The sequence below is a fragment of the Salvia splendens genome, chromosome 8, assembly GCF_004379255.2.
Source record: "Salvia splendens isolate huo1 chromosome 8, SspV2, whole genome shotgun sequence".
NCBI lineage: Eukaryota > Viridiplantae > Streptophyta > Magnoliopsida > Lamiales > Lamiaceae > Salvia > Salvia splendens.
The window spans coordinates 32,163,531-32,178,746 of record NC_056039.1 but is presented as its reverse complement, the minus strand read 5'-3'; the positions used below and the strand labels follow the sequence as shown (position 1 = coordinate 32,178,746).

At 36.1% G+C, this 15,216-nt stretch overlaps 3 protein-coding genes across 3 annotated transcripts; all 3 read left to right on the top strand.

Annotated features, from left to right (window-relative positions):
• Positions 1-276: 276 nt before the first annotated feature.
• Positions 277-1,046, top strand: LOC121746094 (putative F-box/LRR-repeat protein 21). The gene is made up of 2 exons (XM_042140013.1): positions 277-497; positions 728-1,046. Exons 1-2 carry the CDS (start codon positions 277-279, stop codon positions 1,044-1,046), a joined length of 540 nt encoding a protein of 179 aa, XP_041995947.1.
• Positions 1,047-11,864: 10,818 nt separating this feature from the next.
• Positions 11,865-12,330, top strand: LOC121746093 (two-component response regulator 24-like). The gene is made up of 2 exons (XM_042140012.1): positions 11,865-12,071; positions 12,151-12,330. The coding sequence occupies exons 1-2, from the start codon at positions 11,865-11,867 to the stop codon at positions 12,328-12,330; spliced, it is 387 nt and encodes a 128-aa protein (XP_041995946.1).
• A 1,498-nt stretch (positions 12,331-13,828) lies between these two features.
• On the top strand, positions 13,829-15,206 carry LOC121744167. Its single transcript, XM_042137616.1, has 2 exons — positions 13,829-14,098; positions 14,178-15,206. The coding sequence occupies exons 1-2, from the start codon at positions 14,014-14,016 to the stop codon at positions 14,954-14,956; spliced, it is 864 nt and encodes a 287-aa protein (XP_041993550.1). The 5' UTR covers positions 13,829-14,013; the 3' UTR covers positions 14,957-15,206.
• The last annotated feature ends 10 nt before the right edge of the window (positions 15,207-15,216 follow it).

The window sequence follows — 15,216 nt, the reverse complement described above, 5'->3', positions numbered from 1 at the left end:
AAAAATAGAATCTAATCGCATTTGTATTGTGATTGCATTTAAAATAAAATATCTATGTTCGATCTTATAGTATTGTATCGTTGTCGTATCGATATGATAAAGACTTAAGAGCACGTAAGACTCACGAATCACCCAGCCCTGGTCAAGCACGTCAGCATGGATCATTTATACTATTAGTAACATCAGACACATTCCCATCGATACATCCTCACCACCATGGGCTGAGCTTCCGGGAGATGTAACGGCCAAATTCTGCAGAGGCTGGGGGCCGCGGGGATGCTGCTTACCGCGCCGCGCGTGTGTACCACGTGGTGGAAGGCTTGCAAGGATCCCGCCTTGTGGCGAGTCATCGATTTCTCCGACCCTAATCAAAGGAAATCGACCCTCAAGTACATTGCCATGTGCCGCCACGCAGTGGATCGTAGCCAGGGACAGTTGCTCGACCTCACCATTCAGTATTTCGGCGACGACGCACTCATCAACTACGTCGTTGATCGGTATAAATTTTAACCTAGTTTTGTTTATTTTAACGCATTTTTTGTTTTATGATGTTAAATTCGAGATTTGCTCTGGTTTATATGTATTACTCATATTGTATTTGCATAGTGAAAAACCTTTTTCTCTCAAATTATATCACTTAAATCTTTTGTGGTTTGACATATCACCGAATCTCACAACGCCTTAAACTTGAATCTTGCTTTTCCATATTAGGATATTGTGCAACTAGAATGGCGGCAAAGCTTGGCCATTTGGAAGAATTGCACCTTACGCTTAGACCATGCATTGGTACTGCCGACATTGAAGCTATTGGCCATTCTTGCCCAAAGTTGAAATCATTCTCATGCAATGGACTGAAGTACAAGTTTCCGACATTGTTAAATGGTGATTATTTACCCGTATATCTGTATGCTTTTGCAATCAGTAAAAGCATGCCTAATTTGGAGCATCTTCAACTCTTTGCACATTGGATCGGAAATGAAGGAGTTGAATTGATCCTTGGCGGCTGTCCGCGCCTCGAATCTCTTGACAATAAGGAAATGTTTTGATCTCGATCTTTGAGGGGATTTGGGGGAAAGATGTTAGGAATTCTTGTATTCATCTAATGAGCGCAGCGGAAATTGCAGACAAGAATAACAGATCTAGATTCATAATCATATTGCAAGTTGAGCACGTAATACACAACGGAACTAAATCTTACTTGTTGTTGTGCTTTCTTCTACGATTGTGTCCTGCAAGTTGAATCCACTACTATCGAGGTCCACGTGTATTCTGATCCGATGCAGGAACAATTCCTCGGTACAATCGCTCTATAGAGAAAGCTAGGAATTCTCTACAAAGCTTTACGTATTTTCTCTCTAATGTTACGATATTTCTCATCCTCCCACAATGGAGAATAAATAACCATTATATAGACAATGAGTCATTAGGGTTTCATGATTGTTGGGCTTATGGACTAAATATAATTGTAGCCCAACTATAATTATTTAATCCATATTAATCTAATCAAGCCCATATCCTTTCAATCTCCCACTTGGACTAGCATTAGATATAATACGCAGTTCCAACTTTGTACCCTTGAGCGGATCAAAATACACTTATAGTGTGACCCTTTAAGCCCTCATTATCGACGGCGATCTAATCGAAGTCTGCACAAAACTCCTAGACTGCGTTGGCAGCGTAGCTCGATATATGAAGAACGTTTACGTGAATTCGGTAAACAAGCCTTTACACAAAGTTTATAGTAACATCCTTTCATTCACGAACCACCCGATTGAGCCTAAGATTTGTCATGTGTCATCCAAATAGCTCAATCACTTCATCTCATCTTTATTAAATGACCCATATAATCATATTCAATTACTTTAATTGAATATATCTTTGCATTGGCCAATGACTTAATGGTCAAGTAATATAGAGAATTTGAGTGTTCTCTCGAAATTCTAATCGAGGAATGAATCTCATTCTTGGCTCAACTACCATTTCCATTTATCTTATGATGTACACAACACAAGTCCGTGTCTTAATCCTCCGAGGGGAGGCAAAGCGTTGTACAAGGTCAAAGCACACCACTCAACAAACAAAATGTGTAATGACCTCAGATCCAAGAACTATTACATACTTCATGTACTAATAAACTGTAGACACTCAACAAACCAGTTTAATAGTAGGGTATACCAATACTCTCCAAAGTATACCATGTGTCCATCACGAGTATCTAATATCTCATAGTTGTGAGAACAACTACATTCTCGAAGAATGTGATGCAAACCACATGCTAACCTATAACATATCATCAATATCTCATTCTTGATGATCATTGGTTAGGGCTATTTTAGAATTATACTATATCATTAATGTCTCACACCATTAACGACAGTCATAATTCAAGGGAACAAATATTTAGAATAAAATCAAACATTTAAAACAATTATTCCAATAAGTGCACAAAACCCATAGGAAATAAAATTTTCATATAATGTGATCAAGTAATATTGTCTCAACACAAAATGTTTCTAAGACATATAAAACTGTAACTCCCACTGATTCAAAGCCATCTACCAACATGCATAACACCTAAGCTCTCAAAGTGCTTGTTGTGTTTTGCTATACATAACGGTTTGGTGAAAGGATCAGCCAAATTATCATCAGTGGGTACTCTTTCTAATTTTATGTCACCTCTTTCAATTATTTCTCTAATCAGATGATATCTTCTAGGAACATGCTTGTTCCTGTTCGTAGCTCTGGGTTCTTTTGCTTGCGCAACAGTACCAGTGTTGTCACAATACAAATGTATTGCACTATTGGCACTCGGAATGACACCCAGTTCTTTAACGAACTCTAACAAAGCAACAACTTCTTTGACAGCTTCAGATGCAGCAATATACTCGACTTCGGTGGTGGAATCGGCAGTTGTACCTTGTTTGGAACTATTCTAACTCACTGCTCCACCATTGAGGACAAAACCATATCCAGACTGAGACTTATAGTCGTCATGGTCTGTTTGGAAACTAGCATCAGTGTACCCAGTAACTGATAACTCTGGTTGTCCATTATAGACTAAGAAATATTCTTTAGTCCTTCTAAGGTACTTAAGAATAGTCTTAACAGTTTTCCAATGTTCCTCACCGAGATTTTGCTGAAATCTGCCTGTCATGCTAAGCGCATAGGCCACATCTGGCCTAGTAGAAATCATGGCATACGTAATAGATCCTATAGCCGAAGCATACGGGATCCTTTTCATGTTGTCTCTTTCTTTGTCATTAGAAGGACAATCATTCTTTGACAATACAATGCCATGTCCCATAGGAAGAAAACCTTTTTTAGAGTTCTCCATTGAGAAGCGCCTTAGCAACTTGTCTACGTAAGTGGATTGTGATAATCCTAACATCCTATTTGGTCTATCTCGATAGATCTTAATTCCAAGGATATAGGAAGCATAACCTAGATCCTTCATCATAAAGGAACTAGACAACCACTCTTTTACGGATTGCATCATGGAACGATCGCTTCCCATTGTCAAGATGTCATCAACATATATGATAAGGAAGACAACGTTACCATTCTCGCGTTTACTATAAACACATGGGTCCTCTTTGCTTCTGACAAAACCAAACTATTTGATTGTTCTGTCAAAACAAATATTCCTACTCCTCGAAGCTTGCTTAAGTCCATAGATGGTTCAGACTGTTCATTCTGTATGTGAGAAGGTTCAGGAATATCACTATGATCTTCTTGAGGTAGAGGTGATGCAACTATGGTATCATCTTGTGTTTGATGCATCTCATTGTCTTGAGGTGGTCCTTCGAGAGTCTCTCTAAGGTCCTCTCTAAGAGTAATTTCCCCTCCCAATAGATCATCAAAACTCTCACTGAGTTATTGTCCAATCCAGTGGATAATACCTCATCCTCATTGTTAACTTGTGGTTCTTGAATTTCTTCAAGATCTACTGTATTTTGACCTTATTCCTTGCAGACATAACGGTCTTCAAGGAACGTCACATTCCTTGATGTTATCACCTTGCGATTTTCAGGACAGTATAAATCGTACCCTTTAGTTTCTTTAGGATATCCCACAAAATAACATTTCTCACTTTAGTTTCCAATTTATCAGTCATCATTTCTTAACAAAAGCTGGACAACCCCAGGTCCGGATATAGTTAAGACTTGCTTTCTTGCCACACCATAACTCATATGGTGTTTTCTCGACTGACTTAGAAGGAACCCTATTTAGAATGTATATAGCCGTTAGTAAGGCATGACCCCATAGGAATAAAGGGAGACTAGCGAAGCTCATCATGGATCGAACCATATCTAATAATGTTCGATTTCTCCTTTCAGATACTCCATTCATTTGAGGTGTACCAGGAGGTGTTCAGTCCGACTGGATTCCATGTGACTTCAAGTAATCAAGAAATTCTCGGCTCAAGTATTCCCCTCCTCGATCTGATCGAAGAGTCTTGATACTTTTCTAAGTTGTTTCTCAACTTCACACTTAAACTCTTTTAAATTTATCGAAGGCCTCCGATTTATTTTTCATAAGATACACATATCCATACCTTGATAAATCATCAGTAAAAGTTATGAAGTACGAATAACCACCTCTTGCTTGAGTTGGAAATGGTCCACACACATCAGTGTGAATCAACTCTAGCAAATCTTTGGCACGCACCCCTTTCCCAGAAAATGGTTTACTTGTCATTTTTCCTTTGAGATAGAATTCACAAGCTCCATAGGATTCTAAATCAAATGAAGTGAGATAGTCTAACTTTCTCAATCTTGCTATTCTTTTCTCATTAATATGACCAAGTCTGCAATGTCAAAGATAAGTTGCATTATTCGTATTACTTAGCTTAGGTCTTTTGTTTTGCACATTGAGAATATTTCGTTTGTATTCAAGTATATATAATACATTTTCAAGAGTGGCATTTCCATAAAACAATCCATTAAAAGAAAACGAGCATCTGCTGTTTGCAAAATGGAAGGAAAAACCTTCAATGTCTAACATCGGAATGGAAATAATATTCTTTGAAACAACTGAAACAAAATAACAATTATGTAAATCTAGTCTATGTCATGAGGGAAGATCTAATCTATAAGTTCCCACGCATTCGGCAGCAACTCTTGCTCCATTTCCAAACACGCAAATCAACTTCCCCAGGTCTCACTTTCTTGCCGTCACTTAGACCCTGCACATTATTACAAATGTGTGAGGCACAAGTTGTATCTAATACCCAAGATTATGAATTATTCATAGACATATTTATCTCAATGACAAACATACCTGAGCTCCCACTTTCTGCACCTTGTGCCTTGAATTTTGGGCAGTCTCTCTTCCAGTATCCCTTCTCATGACAGAAAAGACACTCATCCTTTGATAATTTCGACTTCTTATTGGACCCTCCACTCTTAGGCTTTAGAACAACATCCTTAGATGTTTTCTTCTTCTGTTGCTGCTTATTTTTCCATTTCGAAGACTTCGCAGAAGAGCTCACCATGAGCACAGATTTTACCTTAGCAGTGGAAGACTCATAAGTCTTAAGCTTATTGTGCAGCTCTGGCAGCCCAACCTTCGTGTTGTTCATGTTGAAATTCACAATGAAATTCTCAAAACTACTAGGAAGAGACTGCAAAATTAGATTTGTTGAGACATTTGCGGGGAGCACCGTTCCAATCGATGCTAACCTCTCAATCAAACCAATCATTTTCAGCACATGCTCAGAAACCTTGCTTCCATCATGAAGCTTGCAGTTGAAGAGATCGCGAAGTATCTCATACTCCATAGTTTGAGCTTGTGAAGCATACAAACTCTTCAAGTGCTTTAGCATTTCATATGGGAGCATGTGTTCATGTTGTCTTTGCAGTTCCAAACTCATAGATGACAACATGATACACTGAGCATCAGAAGCATTATCAATGTGTTTCTGATGAGCTTCAACGTCAAACGTAGCAAACTCAAGAGATTCCTTATAGGGGATGACACCGATTGGTTTGTCCAGGACATACTCAACCTTGTCATGTCTTAGCACCAAGCGCAAACAACGGAGCCAATCTGTGAAATTTGACCCAGTCAACTTGTTTGTTTCCATCAACATTTGTAAGACAAGTTTGACATTTTATTTGAACAGAAATTAAAAGAAAGCAAATCAGAAAAGCATGCAAAGATCACATTCGCATCACTAATCAAACAAGGGTTTATTGTATTGATTAGCTCCCACTAATTTTAACATATATTATGCCCCCCAAACATAAAATACGAATTTATATCTAATATAAATTTTAGTGGTCCAAGATCCAAGTCTATATTATTGCAGCCTCTGCGAGGGCTGATGACTACAATAATATCACCAGGTAGGCCTCCAAGCCAATTGTAACAACAATTTTACAATTCTTGGTTTATTAATCTAATTAATATACGTCCATAAATTATTCTGGTTGCGAGGGCTACTCAAAATAATTTAAGCAAGTCAACCCCATCACACGATGCCAACCATGCATCTATGAATGAGCCTAACCTTGTAGATTTAGAGTAAACGCGAGGGCATAAAACTCGTGGTCAAAAAGGCTAGGAACATCAAACAATTGTGATGGACGACACGTTTATTTCAAAAACAAGACATATATTTTGTGGGGAATAATTTTGTGATACTAATTTTGTGAATATAATATCCAATATTAAATTTCAAACAATTATTGGGCGTCGCCTACCCAGACATAGCATAACACGGACTACACATACTGGGCGCCGCCTACCCAGACATAATATAACACGGTCTCTAACTACTATAGTTAAATAAATAAGCATAAATCAAATAGCATGCTTATCACATAGGATATCAAATAATGCTCAACAAATAAAATCAAATTTTATTCACTAATTAAATGTGGATTTAATTATATTAATTCTAAATTAATATAATTATGCATATTTAATACTAATTCCAAATTAATATTGTGCTGTGGAGTATATATTATCATTTCCAGATGATAACTATGTCCCAATTTGTTAATCTAATTAACGAAATTAATTCAATCTATATTAATTCTAAATTAATAAATTTGTAAATCAAGTAATAACTCCAAATCATCATCAAGCACACATATATTATTTATTATTCCAAAATAATAATATTAACAAATTCTTGCTCATTCATCCATTAATCCAATTAATAAATTTATCATCTGATCTATATCAATTCCAAACCAATATAAACAGATATTTAATATTAATTCTAAAATAATATTTAAAACACATTTAATATTAATATTCAAAATAATGATAAAATAATAATTTATTAGTTTGAAATCTAATTTCTCGAAAGCTAATTTTACTATTAATATTCAAAATAATGATAAAATAATAATTTATTAGTTTGAAATCTAATTTCTCGAAAGCTAATTTCATACAACTCATTGCCTTCTCCCTCACTTCTTTCGATTGTTTTTCATGAAATTTTCAATTTTGAATGAATCAAATCAAATCGGATTCGATTGCAAGAATTTTGAAATCTTATTTCATAATTTTGATTTCCAAAATCATCCACAAATTAATTAGGAAACACAATTAATTATGAATCGAGCCCTGAGCTCTGATACCATTGTTAGGAATTCTTGTATTCATCTAATGAGCGCAGCGGAAATTGCAGACAAGAATAACAGATCTAGATTCATAATCATATTGCAAGTTGAGCACGTAATACACAACGGAACTAAATCTTACTTGTTGTTGTGCTTTCTTCTATGATTGTGTCCTGCAAGTTGAATCCACTACTATCGAGGTCCACGTGTATTCTGATCCGATGCAGGAACAATTCCTCGGTACAATCGCTCTATAGAGAAAGCTAGGAATTCTCTACAAAGCTTTACGTATTTTCTCTCTAATGTTACGATATTTCTCATCCTCCCACAATGGAGAATAAATAATCATTATATAGACAAAGAGTCATTAGAGTTTCATGATTGTTGGGCTTATGGACTAAATATAATTGTAGCCCAACTATAATTATTTAATCCATATTAATCTAATCTAGCCCATATCCTTTCAAAAGATTCCATCAGCGAGTGAAACAACTTAAACTCCCTAACGACTCCGTCAGTGATGTACCGTGGCCGAATTGCTATGGTGGAGATCCGTTTAATCCTTCTACCCCCATGGTTGAATTTTACGTGTATGACTATTATAAAGATTTTGGAGATTATCATGGACGTTACAACAACAACTTCAATTGATTCTTAGCATGCTAGACGTAAAGGTATGTTTCTTCTACAGATTTCTAGCTTAGTCGTGGTTATGTTAGGCGGCGTCAGCCTTAGTCTCGCCCTCGATCACGCCCTCCATAATTTTCATTTTTGCTTCTCTATAATTTTCTATTTTTCCTTCTCCATAATTTGTATCTAATTAATTATAGCTAGCGAGCTGTACGTATGCCTAAAAATCCCAATTTTTATCCATTAATTAATTTTTGAATTCTGTTTAATCAATTTTGTAGGTCAATTGGCATGGATATAGGTATCACCTAATCTATTACATTACCATGTCATCATTATATTGTGCCCAATTTATAATTTGTTTGAAGAAATCGAGCCTTAACTTGTCCCAACAACGAGTCTGAGACATCATCTTGAGTCGAGAGCGAAGGTCAGAAAGCAACTGGCACCAGTGGTCTTACGAGACCCGGGTTCGATTCCCGGCTGCTGCATAAGTACCGTGATGATGATTTCTAAGTTGGTTATTGGGTTAATCAGCAATTTCTGATCTTACGAGATGATACTATAATTTGTCTGAGTGCTTTACCTTTTTACTAAAATGATTTTGCTCACTTCATTTGTACTACAACAATATTTTATTATTGTTTTTATTACTTACTGCACGTTGAGTCGTTGACACACGGGTTTTCTAAATTATTGAACGTTAAACAAAAACATTTCAATATATATATGATACTATAAACATTCAATATATTGATTTTACCATTAAAAATAAGATAAAGTAAAATACTAGATTAAAATCCAATAGCTGATCACACAAAGATTATATATGAGTTGACATGGATTTTAATCTAAATATAATAAATACCCTAGCATAGCATCACAACATATTGCACCAACCGTTTTGTAATGTCACAATCAATATAATTTTTTTCACGATTCAACATTGGATTTTTGCAATTCAATAGTTGCGTATGAAATTTGACTTATATATTTCATGCGTCCTCATTCAATACCATTGTATTTTCAGTTTGGTATGTCTATAAAATTTAGTGGGCAATGTAGAGCCATACAGAGAAAATTCACTCCAAATTTTCTAACTCCGAAAAAAACTACCAAAGCCAACACCATGTCTACTAAGTCCATAAAAAGAACCATCACCTCAGAAACACCCAACCCCTCTCAAGCTTCCATCCGTAACCAGCCGGCGAAATCACCAACGACTGATCCCCATCACGAGAAGAAGCAGAGGACGGAGCCAACGGGATCATCAAAGGGAACAATTGAAGTCCATGCTCAACAACACATCAAAGGGAAGAAGGACAAACACGACGGATATGAGCCTACTAGCATTGAAGAGTTGGTAGAGTTGATGAATGATCAACACCTCCAAATGAGCGATGGATTAACTAAGGAGATTGCGAAAGCTGAGATAGAAGCTCTCTCCTCGCACCGTAAATTGTTGAAGGAAAGATGCCTTGAGGCCGAGGAAGATATGGAGAGAGCTGGCAGGCTTTTCGAAGAGGCGCCTCCCTGTGAAGATTGGGAAGCCTATTGGATGAAGGAAAACACGACGGAAACGTATGAGGTCTCAAAAATTAATCTAGGAAAATGGATGAACGAATGAGGGGATACTTGCTGAGGCTTAGGAAGCGAGTTGCGAGTCAGAAACAACCCTCTGTCCGTTAAAGGATCAAAGCGTTCGACCGAGCAAGGAATCAACGAGTTTTGTGAGGCATTTGATCGATGCAGAATCCGCGTTAATTAGACATATTTTTTAAGGGATAAAACATGTATAAGTAAAAAATTTATATGTGACCATTTTTATTAGAGTACTTCAATAATTAAGCCTATTTATAAGGAACGAGATGAACTACTACTATAAATGAAATCTTGAGTAGGGTACCTTTGCAATCTCTTAATAATTAGAGTGTTTCATTATCGTTATTATAAGATGGGAATTGCACGTTAACATGTGGTATTTCAAATTATTGAACTTAAAACAAAAATGTCCCGAATTATGTGATATATAGACAGTGGCGAAGCCAATTTTTTTACAATGGGGGTGCCCAAGGCACGGTTAATAGTTATAGGGTTTATTCGATGTATGTAATATCGAAAGCTCGAATAATCAATATTTTCAACTTTTTACATAGGTATAATGGATGAAAATAATTTTTTTATGATGTTTAAAATGTCCACCATAGAAAATATAAATAAAAATATAAATTAAAAAGCAAAGAGAAACATAATATATGGAGTACACATTATAGTGCAAAGAAAAGAGACAAAATTTGAGATAAAAAAATGACACTAAGGGGATTCGGACTCAGAAATTGTGGGTTGCAAGACAGTGTACCAGACCAACCGCATCATTGAAATCTCATATCTTATATGGTTGCATATATAATACTCCCTCCATTCCAATAAATATGAAACGTTTGATTTTCGGCGCGAGATTTTATGCAGTGTTGTTTTGTGAGTTTTAAGAAGAGAGAGTAAAGTAAGAGATAGGGAAAAGTAGAGATAAGGTAAGGAATGTTTCATTTTTAATGGGACAACCTAAAAAGGAAAACGTTTCATTTTTAATAGTACAAAGAGAATATATACTTAAACGAAAAAATGATGGGGGACCAAGGGCACCCTTGGCCCAAACGTGGCTTCGCCACTTTATATAGATAGTTAAATACTCAAAATATTAATCTTACCATAAAAACAACCAAAAAATGAAATACGGAGTAAATCAAAATCCATCACAGAGATCATATATGGCTTGGCGTAGATTTTAATGTAAATACAATAAATATGAGATAGCATCACATAATTTTTTCATGATTGAAATTTGGTTTTTTGCAATTCAATAATTGCTATCCAATTGTAGTTATATTTTATGCGTCCACAATCAACACTATTGTTTTTCCATTTTGGTATGTCTATAAAAATTAGTCTCTTTCTTTTTTTTTTTAAGTTTCTCTAATAAGGTGACACAATTTTACATTAATAATATTTCAACCATTTATTCTCTTTATCTCTTTCATACTCATATTTAATTAATTTCATATTAAAATTTAATATTGGCCACTACTAAGATTATTGATAGTGAATGAATGTAATATAATTTATCAAGACCCAAAACAAATCCCCCTAAATTGAACCCATGCCAAACCCTTGGCCAATATTATCATCACTTACAATTTCATTATCTCGGTTAGGAAAAAAGGAAACAAAATTGATGTGATTTCACCAGTAACAAGAATCTGTTTGAAAAATGTGCAAAATCCCAATATGAAAAATGGATCACACCACATGATTTCATAAAGCTACAAGATGTTTAAACCATTAATGGCAGATTTCACAAATAAAATCCACTGCACAGATATTCATTTGACACTTGAATATGATGAATGCCAATCCCCATTCATTACATACGATTCAAAATCTCGTAATTACACACCAAAAAATCTTGGAGCGACCAAAATATATCTACAATGAAAGAAATATCACCTAAACCAAATCCATCATGCAAAAATTCTAACAAAGGCAATAAAGTAACCTTTCATATCACTCTCCAAAAAGTTGTTTCATTAGTATCTCTTCTTCTTCTTCTCTATATATATACATAGATTAAACATGCATATGTTGTGCTTACCTTGAAAGAAAATGAAAAAGGGAGGGCAAAAATTTAGCGCGCTTGTGGTGGACGACAACAAAATGATCCGTAAAGTTGAGGAGAAGTTGTTGGCGAGATTCGGATTTGAGACAAAAGTAGTGGAAAATGGGGAGAAAGCTTTGAAATTGTTCGACGACGGGTATACGTTTGATGTTGTTGTCATGGACATGGAGATGCCCGTTATGAATGGGCCCGTGGTAGAAATTGTTAATTTCATTAATGTTACAAAATTTATTTTATTTTATATATTAATATAGTGGTACGGTGCACGTGCAGGCCACTCGTGCGTTGCGAGCAAGGGGGGTGGACTGCATGATAGTCGGGGTGACTTCCTGTGGTGACGGACCGGAGAAGGCGGAGTTCGAGGCGTCCGGGTTGAATTGCTGTTGGGAGAAGCCGTTGAATGCTGAGATAGTCGGGACAATCCTCAACAAGTTGGACAATAAAATGTCTTGAACAATTAATTTTATTGTTGTTGTGCTAGACTTGTTGTGGTTAAGACAGTTGAAACTTGTAATTTTCTAAAATGAACAAATTATAAATGAGAATCAATGAAATTGTTGCCCGTGGTAACTTGTAAATTAGATGTTTATTGATTTTATCTCGTTATAACTAAATTATTTATATTTTACATATTACTCATTTTATTTAATCAAAATAAATTAATTAATCATTATTAACACTATTTTTATTGTGACATATGGAATCGTAATTTTTTTCATTTAACTGAAGAAAAGTAAAGGGAGAAAGTGAGTATACTAAAAGTGGAATAAAGTAAATGGTTCTATAAACCGTGGACAAACTAAAATGGCAAAATGGTTCTTTAAATGGCGAACAGAGGGAGTACTAGATTTTATCATCAAATGTCTTGTGACGGAGCAATTAAGATCTGATCAAAATGGGTATTATAATTTTAATTTAACTTTAAAATTAAATATATACTAAAGTCTAAACCTCAAAGAAAATACTAATAAACAAAAATAGGAAATAAAATCTAAAAATAAAATAAAATCCGCTTAACAATAAAAATAACATATAGATTATGCTTTAAAATATCAATTGAAACTGAAGATAGAATGAAAGCATAAATACAAAATTCGGTATTGTTACAGAATAACCACATAATACACACAAAATACTTATCCTAAAATGAGCATAATACTATCATACAATCTAGGAAGAAGCCCTAGAATTGGGCAAAGGCCCACACCTTTCAAAGAAATGGGCAAGAATTGAAATCTTGGATTGTGCATTGGACTCTCTCCACCAAGAAATGAACTTGATTTTACACATTTGCCCCACCTTTTCCACTTCATTACCTTCTCTCCCTCATTATTTGGGGTTAAATTTGTCAATCCATAATTCCATTAAATCAAAGTCAACATTTTGATTACTATTTGGATCATATTTGAAATTAAATCTTGTATACTAAACAAGGTTGTCTTAAATTATATACTATGGGCTAATGAGATGTGACCTGATGACATAGTGGTGGTGGTTGTGTTGCGAGAGCAAAGAATTGAGGTAGCATATGAATTTGAGTAAATAAAATCATAATTCTAATTCTAACAAGTAATAAATAATAATGATAATATGTTATCAAAAAATGATGGTATCGATAAAATTTGGACTAATCATGTTTAGTTTTCATTAATTAAACATAGCCAAAGGTGTTGATTCCACCACCCACTATAAAACACAAACATCATGTATGGTTATTACTGAAATGAGTAATTTTTATATGTTGAAATATAAGCATGAAACATAATCGTTTGAAAAAGATGAAAACCACGCAAAAGTGCATCCCATTAGAGCCTCCCACACACACTCCCAACAATTTCGTCAAATAGTAACCACCCAACAATTCAACCGCTCTTCCTTCCCTTCCCTTCCGACACTTAAATACACAAACAAGAAGAGATGAGAGAAGTTAGAAGAAAGAGAGGGTCACAGACAGAACGAGAGGGCTTGGCATGCCAAGCGCTCTTTAACTGCATCTCTCAGTAAAAAGATAAATCATATAAAAAAATATTCTCTTTTGTCAAACCACATTCTCCTTCATCACCCTATCCTGTTTTTGTATTCACATTGAAAAAATAAAAATAATTGCATTCTTGAATAGTACATCATATAGAGGAAATGAGAAACGAGGATCGGTCAAATTCAGTCCCTGACATTCCCCAAATGTTAGACGAACATCACCACGATGATTCTGGTTTAGATGGTAACAAAAAAATAATCACATATTGTCTAATAATTTTCACTATAAATTTGATTGATGGAGATGTATTTGTGTGGTGCAGGAGCAGCAGCACCTATAAAGTTGTTGCTAAAGCTAATCCAAGATCACAAAGATGCCTGCGGCAAAGGCCACAAAGACAGCAGGAGAATGCTCAGGGTGGCTACCATGGTCACAATCTTGGACACTGTTCGGACAAGAATCCAAAAATGCCAGTCCTTTGGCAATAAGACCACCCAAGCCACCCTGCGCCGCTGCAACACCGGCCTCAGCCAGCCGCCCAAGGACAAGAAGGGCAGGGTCGAGGCTGGGGCGGATGAGAAGGAGAAGCTGAGGAGAGAGCTCAGCGCGTGCACTGCGGCCAGGAAGCGCCTCGAGCTGATGTGCTCGAGCCTGGGGAAGGAGAAGGAGATCATGGCTGCTGAGCTCTCCAGAAAGGCGCATGAGTTGTCTGAGATGGAGGATCTCATTCACGGCCTCAAGGTGCAGAACGAGAAGCTGGTGAGGAAAGTGCAAGAATGTGTGGGGGGAGAATCGCAAGGAAGGGAGTTCGAAGAGCAGAACAAGTTCCTTAGGGAGATGCTCGTGAGGTCGCACGATGGGTACCAATCAATGAAGGAGAGGCTCAATGAGGCACAGGGGAAGAACATGGTGCTGTGTGGCTCGATAGATGAGATGAGGGAGAAGATTGAGTCGAGCTTTGGCAATGTAAGGAGATTAAAGGAACGTGCTGTTGATGTTGATGAAGATATAGAGAGTTTGGAGAATGTGTTTGAGCATTTCCAGACAATGCTTGAAAAGCATGATAAGATGCAAGAAGAAGACAAAGAAGGAACGAGCTAGGACAAGGAGAGGATGGGATGGAATACTATGATGTTTCTTTTCAGTTCTCGCAGAACTTGGACTGGCTTTTTCTTGTTTTTGCTATAAATGGCAGTGTCATTACGAGATGTAAAACAGGTGGAAAAAGGTACCTTAGAAGAGACTTCTTGAGCAAACCAATGTGAATATGTGAATATGATACTGCATTTTTGGCAAGGATGGTATTCTGTTTTTGCAACTTTTTCTTATATATGAATGAACATGTACCAAAGTTCACAAGG

Coding starts and splice junctions, on each gene's coding strand:
- LOC121746094 (XM_042140013.1), top strand. CDS start 277: ATGCTGCTTACCGCGCCGCGCGTGTGTACCACGTGGTGGAAGGCTTGC. Junction 498..727: donor ATCAACTACGTCGTTGATCG/GTATAAATTTTA, acceptor TTGTGCAACTAG/AATGGCGGCAAAGCTTGGCC.
- LOC121744167 (XM_042137616.1), top strand. CDS start 14,014: ATGAGAAACGAGGATCGGTCAAATTCAGTCCCTGACATTCCCCAAATG. Junction 14,099..14,177: donor CGATGATTCTGGTTTAGATG/GTAACAAAAAAA, acceptor TGTGTGGTGCAG/GAGCAGCAGCACCTATAAAG.
- LOC121746093 (XM_042140012.1), top strand. CDS start 11,865: ATGAAAAAGGGAGGGCAAAAATTTAGCGCGCTTGTGGTGGACGACAAC. Junction 12,072..12,150: donor CCGTTATGAATGGGCCCGTG/GTAGAAATTGTT, acceptor GTGCACGTGCAG/GCCACTCGTGCGTTGCGAGC.